Below are 15873 nucleotides of genomic sequence, written 5' to 3' on the forward strand. Positions count from 1 at the left end.
ATTTCTGGAAGGCAGGGTTGTTACTGATTTATCTTAACCTTCTTTTCAATAATTTTTTCTAATTATCTTATTATTGCTAAAAATTTGTATGTTTTCTTGATTTTTCTAAGTTATTAAGAAAACTTTGCATCTTTCTTTCCTTCCTAAAGTACTAGTTGGCATATAATTCACATGTAATCCTTTTAAAATTCACAGTCCGAGTGCAGTCATTTTTAGCTTATGCAGAGTTGTGTAGTTATTACCACAATTACTTTTAGAACATTTTCATCATTTCAAAAAGAAACCCTGCAACCTTTAGCAATCACTCTGCATTTACCCCTTCACCCTGGATCCCTTGATAACCAGTAATCTGCTTGCTTTTTCTGTAGATTTGTCCATTCTAAACATTTCATAAAAATAATATCATAGTATATGGTCTTCTGTGACTGACTTCTACTTAGAATAATGTTTGCAGTGTTTATCCATGTTGTAGCATATGTCTGTACCACATTCCTTCTTATTGTTGAATAATATTCCATTACATAGCTATCCTACATTTTATCACTACCAATAGATGAACATTTGTGTCTTCAGTAATGTTGCTGTGAGCACTTGTGTATAAGATCTCATGTATACATACCAATATTTTTATTTCTCTTAGATACATACCAAAGATTGAGATTACTGGGTCATATGGTAACTGGTTTTAAGCTTTTGAGGAACTGTCAGACAGTTTTGGAAAGCAGCTGCACCACTTTACATTGTGAACAGCAGTCTGTGAGGGTTCTGATTTCTTTTTGTTCTCATCAACACTTGTTATTGTCTGCCTTTTGGATTTGATTTTGTGGATATGAAGTGGTATCTCATTGTGGGTTTGATTTGCATTTCCCTGATGGCTAGTAGTGTTGAGCCTCTTTTCAGATGCTGTTGGCTATTCATCTATTTTTGAAATGCATATTTCATTCCCTTTACATATATTTCTGGATACAAGTCTCTTTTCAGCTATAGAGTTTGAAACTATTTTCTTCAATTCTTGGAGTTGTTTTTACTTTATTAATGGTGTTTTTGAAGCATAAAAGTTTTAAATTTTGATATTTAATTTATCTACTTTTTCTTTTGTTACCCCTGATTTTGATGTCTTATCTGAGAAACCATTGCCTCATCAAGGATCAAGAAGATGGAAACCTATGTTTTCTTCTAAGAGTTTTGTAGTTTTATATCTTACATGTAATTCTTTGATCCATTTTGAGTTAATATTTTAATACGGTGTTTGACAGGAATCCAACTTCATTCTTTTGCATGTGTTATTCAGTTGTTCAAACACCATTTGTTGAAACAGACTGTTGTTTCCCCCACTGCTACTGTGTTTATTGAATATCAGTGGACTGTAAATATAAGGGTTTATTCTGGATCTCTATTCTATCCATTTGATTTATGCATTTATCCTCATGTCTATGCCACACAGTTAATTGTTATAGATTTATAATAGATTTTGAAATTGGGATTGTGTGTCATCCAGATTTTTTATTCTTTTTTCAAAATTGGCTATTTTGGATCTCTTGCATTTCCATATGAATTTTAGAATCATCTTTTCCATTTCTTACAAAAAAAGCAAGTTGTGTTTATTTTGATAGAGATTGTGTCCAATCAGAAGATCAATTTGGCAAATATCACTATTTTAGCAATATTAGAACATCTACTCCATCAGCATGGGGTGTTTCATTTTTTTAGGTCTACTTTAATTTCTTTCAGTAATGTTTTGTGGTTTTCAGAGTATGATGCACTTCTTTACAGAAAAGTATTTGCATTTCTTTGAGTATATATTATTTCTTTTTTCTTTAAGGAATTCATTTTTTTAAATTTAAATTCAGTGAGCTAACATATAGTACATCATTAGTTTCAGATGTAGTGTTCAATAATTTATCAGTTGTGTATAATACCCTAGTGCCCAGGTACATATTATTCCTAAATATTTAATTTTTATGCTATTCTAAATGGAATTGTTTCTTCATTTCCTTTTTGGGTGGTTCATTCCTAATTATTAATTTTTATATAGTGATCTTATACCTGCAGCGTTGTTTAATAAGGTTGATTCTTTAGGACTTTCTATATGTAAGATCATGTCATCTACAAATAGAGATAATTTACTTTTTCTTTTCCAATATGGATGCCTTTTGTTTCATTTTGTTCCCCATTACCCTGGCTAGAATCTCTAGTATACAATTGAATAGAAAAAAAAATAGTAGACGTCTGTGTCTTGTTCCTGATGTCATGGGGAAAGAATCTACTCTTTTATCCTTAAGTATGATACTTGCTCTGGTTTTGTTGATACACTTTATCAGATTGAGGAAGCTTCCCTCTATCCCTAGTATTTGATTATTGTTGTTTTTATTATGAAGGGGTTTTAGATTTTGGCAAATGCTTTTTTTTACATCTCTTGAAATGGTATTTTTTTTTTTTCTTTCTTTTATTCTATGGGTATGGTATGTTATTTTACTTGATTTGGGATGTTAAACCAACTTTATGTTGCTGAGATATTTTTGTCTTTATCTGGCTTTGGTGCCAAGATAAACCTGGCCTTGTAGAATGAATTAGAAAATGTTTCCTCCTATCATATTTTTGGGAAGAGTTCAAGAAGAATTGGTATTCATTCTTTTAAAATGTTTGGGGGAGGGATATCTGGGCAGCTTAGGTGTTTAAGCATCCAACTCTTGGTTTTGGCTTGGGTCCTGATCCTCAGGGTTGTGAGATTGAGCCCTGTGTTGGGCTCTGCATTCAGTGGGGAGTCTGCTTCTCTCCCTCTCCCTTTGCCCCCCTGTGCTCTCTCTCTCTCTTTCTCTCAAATACATAAGAAAATAAAATAAAATGTTTGGTAGAATTCACCAGTGAAGCAATCTGGTACTAGAATTTTTTATGTTAGGTAGTTTTGATAACTGATTAAATCTCTTCAGTTATTATAGATCTGTTGAGATTTTCTATTTGTTCTTGAGTTTAGGTGATTTGTGTGTTTCTAAGAATATGTCAGTTTTGTCTTGGTCATCTAATTTATTGATGTAAAATTGCTTACAGTATTCTCTAATAATCCTTTTTATTTCTGTATAGTTTGTAGTGGTGACTTCACTTTGATTTTTGATTTTAGTTATTTACATTCTTTCTCTTTTTTCTTTGTCATTCTAACTAAAGGTTTGTTCATTTTGTTGCTATTTTCAGAGTCACCCTTTGCTTTAACTGGTTATTTATTGTTTTGTTGTTCACACTAATCTTTATTATTTCTTCTTTTCTGTTTGGTTTCACTTTGATATTTCTTCTCTGTTTTTTCAAGGTGTAAAATTAGATTATTAAGTTGAGATATGTTTTCTTTTTTAACATTGGCATTTATAGCTATAAATTTTCCTCTGAATACTGCCTTTGCTGCAGCCTGTAAGTATTAATATTTTTGTTTTGCTTTCATTCATTTCTGAATATTTTCTGACTCTCTTTGTGATTTCTTCTTTGACCTATGGGTTGTTTATGAGTGTATTATTTAATTTCCACATATTAACACATATTAACTTTTAAAAATTTTTCTTCTGTTACTGAGTTTTAGCTGTAATCCACTATGATTAGAAAAGATATTTTGTATAATGATAATGTTTTTAAATTAAGAATTGTTTTTTGGCCTAACATGGTCCAATATGGAGGATTATCCATGTGTACTTGAGAAAAATGTATATTCTGCTCTTTTGGAGTAGTGTGTTCCATAAACATTTGTTAGGGTTACTTAGTTTATAGTGTTTTTTAGGCCCTCTTCATCCTTGTTGACCTTCTATCTAAGTGTTCTAGTCATTATTTAAAGTGGAGTATTGAATTCTCCAACTACTACTGTAGAGAACTATTTTTCCTTTCAATTCTGTAATTGCTTCCTTTATAATTTAAGGGCTCTGTTGTTTGGTTTATAGTTACGTCTTCTATATATATATATACATCCTATATATCCCTTTGCTTTTTTAACTGTTTTTGACTTAAAGTATATTTTGTCCAATATATTTATATCTATTCCAGTTCTGTTTATTATTTTCATGGTTATGTTTTCCCATTCTTTCATTTTCATTCTGTTTATGTCTTTTGGTCTAAGTGAATCTTTTAAAAAAAATTTAACTCTAGTATAATTAATGTACAGTATTATACTAGTTTGAGAGGTACAATATAGTGATTCAGCAATTCTATACATTACTTGGTGCTCCTCATGATAAGTCTACCCTTAATGCCCTTCATCTATTTCACCCATCGCTCCTTTGGTAACTATCAGTTTGTTCTCTGTATTTAAGTGTCTGGATATTTTTGTCTCTTTATTCTTTGTTCATTTGTTTGTTTCTTCAGTTCCACATATAAGTGAAATTATACGGTATTTATCTTTTTCTGACTGACTTATTTAAAGTGAGTGTTTTAATCAACATTTTGTTGTATAATGTTTTCTTTGTTTTGTCAATATCTGCCTTTGATTAGAGAGTTAAATCCATGTATATACAAAGTAATTACTAGTTAGGATTGACTAACTTCTGACATTTTATTATTTATTTGCTGTTGTCTGATAGGTGTTTTTCTCCCTCATATCCTCAGTTACTGTCTTCCTTTGTATTTAGTTGATTTGTTACAGTGGCACATTTTGATTCCCTTCTTATTTTTTTGTGTGTCTATTCTCTTGATGTATTTTCTTTCTTTTTTTTTTTTTTAATTTATTTATTTGACAGACAGAGATCACAAGTAGGCAGAGAGGCAGGCGGAGAGAGGGGGAAGCAGGCTCCCCACTGAGCAGAGAGCCTGATGTGGGGCTCGATCCCAGGACCCTGAGATCATGACCTGAGCCGTAACCCACTGAGCCACCCAGGTGCCCCTCTTGATGTATTTTCTTTGTGGTTACCATGGGTTTACATTTATCATCATGAGCTTAAAGTAATATAATTTGAATTGATGCCATCTTATACAATAGCAATACTAAAACTCATCTATATTGCTCTTTCTCTCCACTTTACATTATTGTTGTCACAAGTTGCATCATTATAAATTGTGTGCCCTGGAACACAGATCTATAATTTTGTTGTGTTTTTCTTTCAAATATGGTAAATGGAAAGTAGAGTTGCAAACCAAATATTACATAATAATACTGGCTTATGGATTTATCTTTATCTTTACTGGGGTCTTTATTTCTTCATATGGCTTTGAGTTATAATCTTGCTTCCTTTCAATTCAGTCTGAAGGACTCCCATTAGCATTTCTTGTAGGGCAGATCTATTAATGAAATCCATCAGTCTCCCCTTATTAATAAATACTCTTTGTGTCTTCCTTTGTTTACCTCTGAATTTCTTAATTACTTTCTAAATTTTGAAGGACAGTTTTGCTGGGTATGTTGATACTTCTTTACTTTCAGGTCTTTAAATATGTTATCCCACTGCCTTCTAGCATCCATGGTTTCTGATGAGAAATTAGTTATTAATCTCATTAAGGATCTCTTCTATGTGACAAGGCACTCTTACTTTCAGGATTCTTTTTGCAGGGGCTGAATTTCAAAAGGCCGATTATAATTTGTAGGTCTCTCTGTTGATTGTTCTTGGGAGTTTGTTGGGCCTTTGGATTTGTAGATATATATCTTCCATCAAAATTGGGAATGTCATGGCCATTATTTCTTCAGATGTTATTTCTGCTTCCTCTTCTGTCTCTTCTCTTTCTGGGATTCCCATAATGTATATGTTGGTCTAGTTAATGGTGTCCCAAGTTTTCAGATAGGTTCTGTTCACTTCATGTTCTTTTTGGTGTTTCAATAATTTTACATGTTTCTTCTTCTAGCTTGCTGATTCTTTCTTTTGCCGCTCTGCATCTGTTGTTAGATTCTTTGGAGAATTATCCATTTTATTGTGCTTTTTTAGCTCCAGAATTGTTTGATTCCTTTTACTAATTTCTTCCTCTTTAATTGATATTCCTTTGGTTTATACATTGTTTTCCTGTAAACCTTTTTCATGTTTTTCTTCAGCTCTGTAAGGATATTTAGGATAGTTATTTTAGTTTGTGCGTTATAAATCTGACATCTGGGGTTCCTCAGGAATGTTTTCTGTTAATTTATATGTTCCTTTGGATAAGCCATACTTCTGTGTTTTTTGTTGTTGTTATTGTTTTTGTTTTATTTTATTTTTGTATGCCTTGTGATATTTTATTGTTGTTGAAAGTTGGGTATTTGAGTATAACTTTGGAAGTCAGATTCTACCCCTTTCTGAAGTCTTGCTGCTTTTTTAATTGTTTGAAGGCTGTGGTAGTCTGTTTAGGTAATCTCCCAATCTATATTTTTAAGAGTTTAAGGTCACTTTTGTAAGGTCACTGAGGTTTCTATTCTTTAGCTTTTGTTCACCCCCCATTGTGTCATAGTTTTCCTTGAATGGCAGGAGCCAAAACAAAACACAAAGAATCAAAAACAATAACAACAACAACAGCAACAAAACACATCCACAGACACAAAACAAATCCCTCTCCCAGTCTTTGTATTGTCTCTGTGCTAAGACTCTTCTTCAGTACTTATCCATATTTGCACTGAGCTCAGAGCTCAGCCAAGGGTAAAACTTTGGGTCTTCCTTTCTCTTTTCTGAGCCTCTGTGTGGCTTTCTAAACTCTCCCAAATCAGTGGGTATTTTTGAATGTCCTAATGTCCCCCAAGAATCTTCCAAGGCTTTTGTTCCCATGTCTGAGGCATTCTGTTGTATACCTCAACCAGTAATCTTTTGTCCCACACATCTGTGGTTTGTTAGTTAACCTTTGATATTTTTGAGCTATTTCCTCCATTTATCCAGTCTTTGATCCCAGTTGGATCAGACATAATCGCTTTGTATCTATAATTCAGGTAGCCCTTAGATAAATTGGAACAGACACACATATTCGTTTACTCTAAAGTCTGTTCTGCTTCCTCCCAAACCAGGAACCAGGATCTCCAACTGGGAACATAGGCTCCTGCCATTCTAAGAATATCACTACTTTAAGATTCACAGTTTTTAAAATGGTCAGCTTGCTGGAGACAGTGTGGGAAGGGCAACTGAAAACTCCATAAATCTTTTGTCCCATTTTTAAGTTGCTTTTTTTCTTAGCTTATCATTTGCTTTTTGTTGTAAACCTTTGAATGCATTCCAAGTTTTTCTAACATTGGTTCTGAAAGTTTCTGCTTTCTTTTTGATATTTCTGCCAGGGCAAAATGCTTGGAGCTGTATTATTTTCCTGATGTCACTCATCACCTTTAGTTTTAAATGATAGCTTTACTCTATATATATGGTTCTGCATTGGCAGGTGTTTTTGTTTGTTTGTTTATTTTTTTGAGCACTTTGAATTGTTATCCCAGTGTCTCTTGCATCATTATATCTGAAGAAAAGTCAGTTAATTTTACTGAGGTCTCTTGAAAATGAGGAATGGTTTTTCTCTTGTGTTTAAGATTTTCTTGTTTTTGGCTGTCAGTATTTTCACTGTATGTCTGTTTGTGGATTTATACATGTACAATACTTGGAGATTGTTGAGCTTCACAGATGTTTAGATTAAATTTTTTTCATGAGTTTTAGGAATTTTTCAGTCATTATTTCTTTGAATTTTTCTTCTATTTTTTTGTTCTCTTGCCTGTTCTTCTGGTAGTCCCATTATGCTTATGTTGGTGCAGTTTGTGGTGTCCACATTTCTCTGGGGCTGTTAACTTTTTTGTTACTCTTTTTTTCTTGGATTTATCTTTGTTTTTTTCTTATTTTTGTCATCTCATGTTAAATGTTCAGCTACACTAGTGAGTTTTTTTGTGCTCTTCATTTTGTTAATTTTGCTTTTTAACACCAGGATTTCCATTTTCATTTGACTGTTTTAAAATAATTTATATCACTTTATTGGCATTTTTTATTGGATGAGACCTTTTCATTTTATCTTTTTTTGTTTTTTAATGATAATGATTTTTAATGATAGTGTCCTCAAAGTTCATCCATGTTGTAGCATGTGACAGAATTTCCTTTCTTTTTAAGGCTTCATTGTTTTCTGTTTTATGTATAGACCCCATTTTTAATCTATTCGTCCAACATCTGGGTGGTTCTACCTCTAGGCTATTATGAACAGTGCTGGTATGAACGTGGGTTTGCAAATATCTCTTTAAGACCCTGCTCTAAGGAGTGAGCTTGATGGATTATATGGTAGTTACATTTATTTTTATTTTTAAAGTTTCTTCAAAGATTTTATGTATTTATTTGAGGTAGAGAGCACATTTGGGGGGAAGAGCATGGGAGAGGGACAACTAGACTCCCCACTGAGTGTATGGCCTGACATGAGGTTTGATCCCAGGACCCTGAGATCATGACCTGAGCCCAAAACAGACAGTTAACCAACTAAGGACTGAGGCACTCAGGTACCCCTAGTAGTTATTTTAATGTTTTAAACAGGTAACCAACCCTCTTTTAAGATTTATTTATTTATTTGAGAGAGAGAGTGCATGCGAGTGTGTGTGCATGAGTGGGGGGAAGGGCAGAGGGACAGGGAGAAGGAGAGAATCTCAAGCAGACTCCCCACTGAGCAGAGGGGATGTGGGGTTGGATCCAATGACCTTGAGATCGTGACCTGAGCTGAAATCAAGAGTTAGTTTAACCAACTGAGCCATGCAGGTGCCCCTCCTCTCTCTTCCTGTCATTGCTCTGTGTAATAAATGGAAATTTGAGAAATACTCAGAGTGCTTTCTTAGCTGAAAGCCAGTATTTTTATCTTCAAAATATTACTCTAGCTACTGTAAGGTAATATATGAAGTATGAGATCATGGCTAGAGTAGAGTAATGGTTGACGTAAAACCTAGTGCTCACTTCTGTAAATAATGAATGTATAGCATTTATGTGGGTATACTCTATTTTTAGATATTATATTTATTTAATACTTTATGAAAATAATCAAAGTTTTATAATATATTTTGGAGAAAATATAGCTTTAGAAAATAACATTAATTTTGAAATAGTTTTAAAACGGATAAAAAAGCAGTTATCTGGAGGAAAACGCCAACTTTGAAAAACTTGAGGAAAAATTTCATCGTGATTAGGGGAACTGGGCATTATCTGAATCTCAAATATTATAAAATTATGTTGATATTTTTGCAGTATTGTCTTTTTTTCTCCTGGTGTAGTTATGTGTATACATCTAAAACAGAGGTATTATGAAATATATAGTGTCTGTCCCAAGTACTATTTATGTAAATGAACTCATTTTTATTCACATAATTAATGCTTTTTCATTATACAGTAATTTCTACATTGTATTTTAATACATACATTTCTACATAGATTTTCACATTTAATTGCTTCAAATTCTTAGCTTTTGTGCCAGAATGCTATGATACTTTTTTATTTTCTGAAAAAAAGTTAACTGTGACTGGTATTTAAGTTACTGTTTGTACTAAAGTTTTTTTAGTTAAGTGAAAACATGAAAACACTACAAATTTTTTACTGTCATTTTGTAGATTAATTAAATATAATATATTTCATTTATATTTATTTGTTTGATACTTATTATATTTGATTGTGATATAAGTCCTCTGATTTAGGCCTTTGAAGACAATTTAATTGAAGCAAAAAAAGAAATTGAAGCATCACAGAGTAAATATAATGCTCTGTCATTACAGTTGAATAATAAACAGACTGAACTTAACCAGAAGGATATGGATATTACCCTTGTCAGGCAAGTATATTCAATTTTTAAATTTAACATTAAAGTCATTAGTTATTCAGAATGGTGACATATATGAATATTATTAGCACTCTAAAATGACAAGAGTATGTCTTCTTTGAGGACATATGTTTGTGTATTGAAACTATCTGGAATTATATATACCAAAATGGGGATAGTTAACTAAGAGAATCAAAAGATTGGAAAGAGCATTCTCAAAGAGAATCTTTGAGATAAAATCTTTTTAAAGATTTTATTTATTTATTTGACAGAGAGAGATCACAAGTAGGCAGAGAGGCAGGGAGAAAGGGGAAGCAGGCTCTCTGCTGAGCAGAGAGCTCAATGTGGGGCTCGATCCCAGGACCCTGAGATCATGACCTGAGCTAAAGGCAGAGGCTTAACCCACTGAGCCACCCAGGTGCCCCTTGTCTCCATTTTTAACAAGGACAGTGCATTCATTCATTGTTTCCTTCCAAAATATTCCCAGCCAGGTGTTATATAATATTCATTATTGTTCTAATGGGCAATATATGAGAAATCCAATTTGACTTTTTATTTTATTATATTCTAAATAGTTCTAGTTTATGAGATATTCTTTCTATACTAACACAAAGTAGAATTATTTGAAAAACTGGTGTTTTTAAGTGTTTTGAAATATTTTATACTACCTATTAACTTATTTCAGTTACCTTTATCAGAAAATGGTGTTAGAACAAATCATAAATATATAAATGTATATGCATTCATATATACACATGTTATCTGTATACACATACATACATATACATGTATGTATATATATGCATTTTTTACTTAAACTAGTTAAAGTAAATCATACAATCAAAATTTATCATATGCTTCTGTAAGTACAGTTTCATTCTCTGGTCATACTATCATATATTTAAATACACAAATGTGAGATATTTATATATATAATATACAAATTTTGTGTGTTTGTATTATATAATATTTGTGTGGTTAAAACTTGATATGTACATATATTTTTTGTATATCTCTCTATTCAGTATATATTTATATGTCTTTACATATATTTAGTACATTGCAAGAGCTATAGATGTCAGGGCAGGATTTTTGGTTAGAAAGCAGTTGAGGACAAGTATAAAATTAAGGATGACAGGCCGGTTGGCTTATCTATTCATGGTATAATTTTTTTTTTAAGTCTATAATCTGATGAAATCAGAAAAATAATTTTAAATAGTTATGGAATTATACATTTGTAAGAAATCTTAAAATTATCATTTATTCCTATCTTTTTCTCAATAAGATAATATGCCTTTTAGTCATTGCTTGATACTTACAGTTTGTAAATTGAGGTACTTTTTGAGACTGTTCTTATCACTTTATATTGTTTATATTTGAACATTATTTCATTTATTGAATTGAAATTTGCTTTTTTACAGTTATCTTGTAATCCCGTTTATCTTGAATTCTTATCTAGAGCATCTCAGAAACAATCTAATCTCTATTCCATAGCCTAGATCTTCAAATAATGGAAGATTATTTTCAAATAATCTTCAAATAATATCTTTATCCATAACTTTATCTTCTCATTAGTTAATTAACTCCTTTTATTTCTCATAATTTTTCATATATATATTTCATAGGTGTTATCCTATTTTCAGTTGCATTTCTGAATGCATTCCATATCATTATATTGTCAATATTTTTCTTAAAATACAGCACCTGTAACTGCACATAATATTCCAATAATGATCTTTCTCTTTTAGGGTATGATTTGGATGGAACATAGGATATAATCTAGGATGCAATGTAGTATTAAGTGCATGGTATTTGAATAATCCCGTTTTTATACTAAACTTCTCCCCTTTGTGTACTTGAATTTAGTATAAGAGCTATAAGCTATAGTAAATAAGGCAATAATATTCACAGATGGACATTTTCTTACACAATGGTAAAATAATGGGCCATGTGTAATTTTAAGAGCTTGATTATAAGGACTTACAGAGGAGGAGAAAATAATCTAGAGTCGGAAGTATGGAACAGAGGACCATGATAGGGTGATAGTTGAGGTATCTGCAGTGTTTCTCCTGAGTTATTTGGGTTATTTGGTATATTGTATGTCTCCTTTCCTTCCTCAGTTTTATTTCTCAGAGGGGGGTGGTGGTGATTACAATGTACCAGTATCATTTTATTGAATCTCTATATTGTACAAAAAACACACAAAACCATAATTGTCGGAAAAGTATTCTAGGCACTTTCTTATCTGGATATACTTTTCCTTATTGGTATATGACAGAGTTGACCTGTTTTATTTCTTCATGGGTTTATTTCTTTGGAATTCATCTATTTGCATACTTATTGAATATTCATGTCATCCACTGTGATATACAACATTGTTAGGAACTACCTTAAATGATTTTTACCCTGAGTCAGTGTATAAATAAGTAAATAAGCACATATATAATAAGGTTGTGTCTATAATGCATATAGAACATCTGAGTATATACTTAGAACTTGCATACTTGCATAAAAGTGCTAGCCAACTAAGTTTCCTAATTAAAATTTTCGCCTGAATAGGTAATGATTCTATGATTACATGGAGGGTGGCTAAATGGCTACATGGAGGGTTGGCCAAATTACATGGACATGGGCTATTGTTAATGAGTTGGGAATTTTTCTTAAGAAATTACTTACAAATCTCCTATAAAAATAAAAAAAATAAAAGTTAGGATAGTACAGTCATACTCTGGAGGGTTAGAAATATCATCAAAGTCAGAATCCTGAAATTGGATTAATAACCTGGATGTAATAATTATGTCCTCAAATTATATCCACAGTTTTGTAAACTAATGTCTAGCACATAGTCAGAAATATCAAGTAAGGCAAGAATAAAAATAAAAGATTTAAGGACTGGAACTGAAAGGAAAAGACCTTATTATTTGCCTATAATATGATTAATTCACAAAGAAACCTCAACTTACAGAAACATTGTTCAAATTAATAAGTGGATTTGACACACTTGGTAGATATAATGTTAGTGAATAAAATTCAGTTGCACCTTTTAAGCCAGCAAAATATGAGGAAATGGACTTAATATATGGAAATAATACAATTTACAATATGAGTAAAACTGTGAGTAGAACTTTGAAAAGTATGTGTAATGAAAGATGTGTATTACTTCTATGCAGAGAAGTAGAAAACATTATTGACAGAAATAAAAGGTCTAATATGTGTAGGGATATACAAAGTTCGTGGTTTAGTAGGCTCAGTATAATAAAGATGTCAATTCTCTCCAAATAGATATTGAGATTTAGATTATCAACAACTGGAATCTGTTACCACCCCCAGATCAGAAGGAGCAAGGAGATAAGCTCTTTCCAGATCTCTGTTTAAAAAAAATTATCCTGGGAGAGAGGCTGCATATTAGGAGAAATATCTTTAGACACAGACACATTGACGCTGCCACCTGTGGCTCAGCAAAGACCGAGTCAGGAAAAGAAATTCCTGGACCTTTTTTTCTCATTGACCCTCTCTCATCACCAGCCAGCACTTCAACTAATCAAATTCAGTTAGAGGTAGAGGATAAGGGACCAGTATAATGCAGTCTGTGGAGGTCGGCCTCTTAGACTAGAGGGACTAGATAAGAGGGTAGAGATGGTGAACTTTGGAAAGTATGTGTGCATTCTCCATCACTGTTCTTTTTCAGAGCTCTCCTGGCATTTATTGCTTATTAATTTTTTGGCAAAAATTTAGATTGAACTTGCTTATTTCTTGTTTAGTATTTAGTTAGAGCATCAAATTTACAAGTAAGCCTGAGAAGAATGGACATCTTAAAGATGCCAGTCTTCCTGTCTTAGAGGATGGTATGCCATTCCATTTCTTTCAGTACCTTTGTGTCCTTAGAAGATGTTTTAAGTTTCCAAAGGGTTTTGACATTTGTTGTTAAATTTATTCCTAGCTGTTTTATGTTTTTGTTACTGTTTCAAATGGAATATTTCCTTCCCATGTAGTTTCCAACTGATTTTCCTTTTATTACTTTTAGTTTTTTGCTCTACTTGTTTGATGTGCTATCATTTCATGGGTAAAGTGTTCACAGTTCTTTTGTTTTTACTGTGAATTTTACTTTTTTTGTTTGTAATTTTTTTTGCCTTGGATTCAAATTCTTATGTAATTAATATTGCTGTTCTTTATTTTTGTTTACATTTTTATGATAATAAACAGCAAGTATATAATTATTTGCTATAATGACACATATGAATTATTTTAAAAATCTCTGCAGTACAGTGAAGTACAAAGAAGATAGAGGAAAAATATTACACTTAAAATACAACTCTGGAGAAGTAACAACCATTAAAATTTTGTGAGAATCATCCTAGATTTTCCTTAATTTGTATTTATAGGTTGAAGATTAAGTTGACAAAAGTTTTTAGATAAAAAGGACTATATTCAACATGTTCTCTTAATAAGTAGACTTTAGTTTTTGGTGATATAATGGAACAATAAGACACTGATGTGAAATTGAGAGAAATTAAATATTTTCTCTATAAAAACCACTGTCTCTCTCTCTCTCTCTAAAGCTAGGACCAGAATGACATGAAAAACTTTGGAGGTCAATGTCATTTTTCTTAAAACTACATTTCATCTTTATTTCGTTTGACACCCTGCTATGTAAACTTTGGGAAATAGAACATGCATTCAACCATTTTAATTCCCCCTGATTTTGGGTCTCAAGATATATAGCACTTATAACCACAGTGACCAAAGACATTTAGGATTAGTCCTATGTTTTGCTTCAGTGCTCATCACTAAACTTTTTACTTTTGATGTGTTCATTCCTGTACTTATTTTGATTCATCTCAGGGGCCTATTTTCATCAGGGTTTGCCCTGTTGCTAGGATATGCTTTCTCGCGCATTAGCATCAGCTTTAGCCATGTGATTTATTTTGGCCTGTGGGACAAGGGTGAAAGTAACATATGCCATGTCCTAATGTGTTAAAAGTCATTCCCTGATTTGCCTTTGCTTTTTGCCCTCTGCCACCAGAGTGTCATATTTCTAATGCAGTCCACGGCTGCAGTATGTGTCTTAGAATAGCAGAAAGCCACCTGCAATGTGAATAAGCGGTAAATCTCTGTTTTTGTAAACCATCAAGATTTTTTTTTTAAACTGCAAAATAACCTAGAGAAGCTGCCTGAAACCCTCTGTCAGTCTTTGGTATCAAACTTGATCTCTACAGGGATATTCCTAATTTATCCCATGGCCCACTCAATCCCTTAGATAGCATCACTGTAACTGAAAGGTCACTGGATTTATCTTTTGGGAACCCAGTATTTTTAACAGAACTTAACATTCTTCTTGAGATAGGAGAAAATGTTTGTTCTCAGCACTGTCTCAGTTCAAGCCACACCTTCCCTTACTCCTTTTCATCCGTGCCTATAGGAACTTATCAGGTTTGATACTACCAATTAATTTTATTTTCCATAGCTTTTATTTTCCTTATAACTGCTCTCATTATGTGTTTTGATACTATCATGGCATCTTTCTTTTTAGCAATCTTTATGTTATGCTTTTCATTTCATCCATTTAATAACTATCTTATGCCATATATCCTAGAGCCTGAGGGAAGCATTAAGTCCTGATTACTTACTTGGGAGATTGAATTCCAGGGGAAAGTAAGAGAAGGAGGAGGAGACAGGCAAGGATAAAAAGTGATTCAAGGAAATGCATTATTGTGCTGCCTCCTGCTTCACGGTGAGCCCTGAAGAGACAGCAGGTGTACTGAATTTGCTACCCAGTTTGATTCTTGACAGACTGTGGGAGAGAAACCATGCTCTACAGCCATCCATTAGATGGAAAAAGAGAAAGAGAAAAATTTATCTATCTGGTTTCTTCTTGTATTCTGTCTTTCACTGGTAAAAGTTGCTTATGCCATGCCTGTGTTGTAGCATTTATCCTAACCTGAAAGTGGCACAAACATGCTAGGAATGCAGCTGGTGGATTTCAAGTGATGGAGCCAGATGAGCTCCGTAAATTTCATAGGTGGAAGTGGTAGTTAATAAGCTGAGACAGAGCAAGCGAATGAGATTGTTAAGAGTCAGGTGTAGGCTGAATCTGAACATAAGCGTAAGATGTGTCTGCCACACTAACAAATATAATAAGGAACAGGAACTGTCTTAGGTGCACTGTTTATAGCAGTAGACAAAAAATTCCCACTTTTACAGAAACTTTAT

The 15873-nt window shown here is 32.6% G+C and overlaps 1 protein-coding gene across 5 annotated transcripts in view; it reads left to right on the plus strand.

The window, feature by feature from the left end:
• Positions 1-15873, plus strand: part of CNTLN (centlein) — a 276063-nt gene that overhangs the window by 90212 nt on the left and 169978 nt on the right. For 3 of the 5 annotated variants that reach the window (XM_080819727.1, XM_080819729.1, XM_080819731.1), the window contains exon 6: positions 9542-9679. In XM_080819727.1, coding sequence (XP_080675853.1) covers positions 9542-9679 — 138 coding nt within the window. The remainder of the gene's footprint in view (positions 1-9541; positions 9680-15873) is intronic. The other 2 variants (XM_080819728.1, XM_080819730.1) reach the window with 2 other exon arrangements.

Source organism: Martes martes (assembly GCF_963455335.1).
Source record: "Martes martes genome assembly, chromosome: 12".
NCBI classification, from domain to species: domain Eukaryota; kingdom Metazoa; phylum Chordata; class Mammalia; order Carnivora; family Mustelidae; genus Martes; species Martes martes.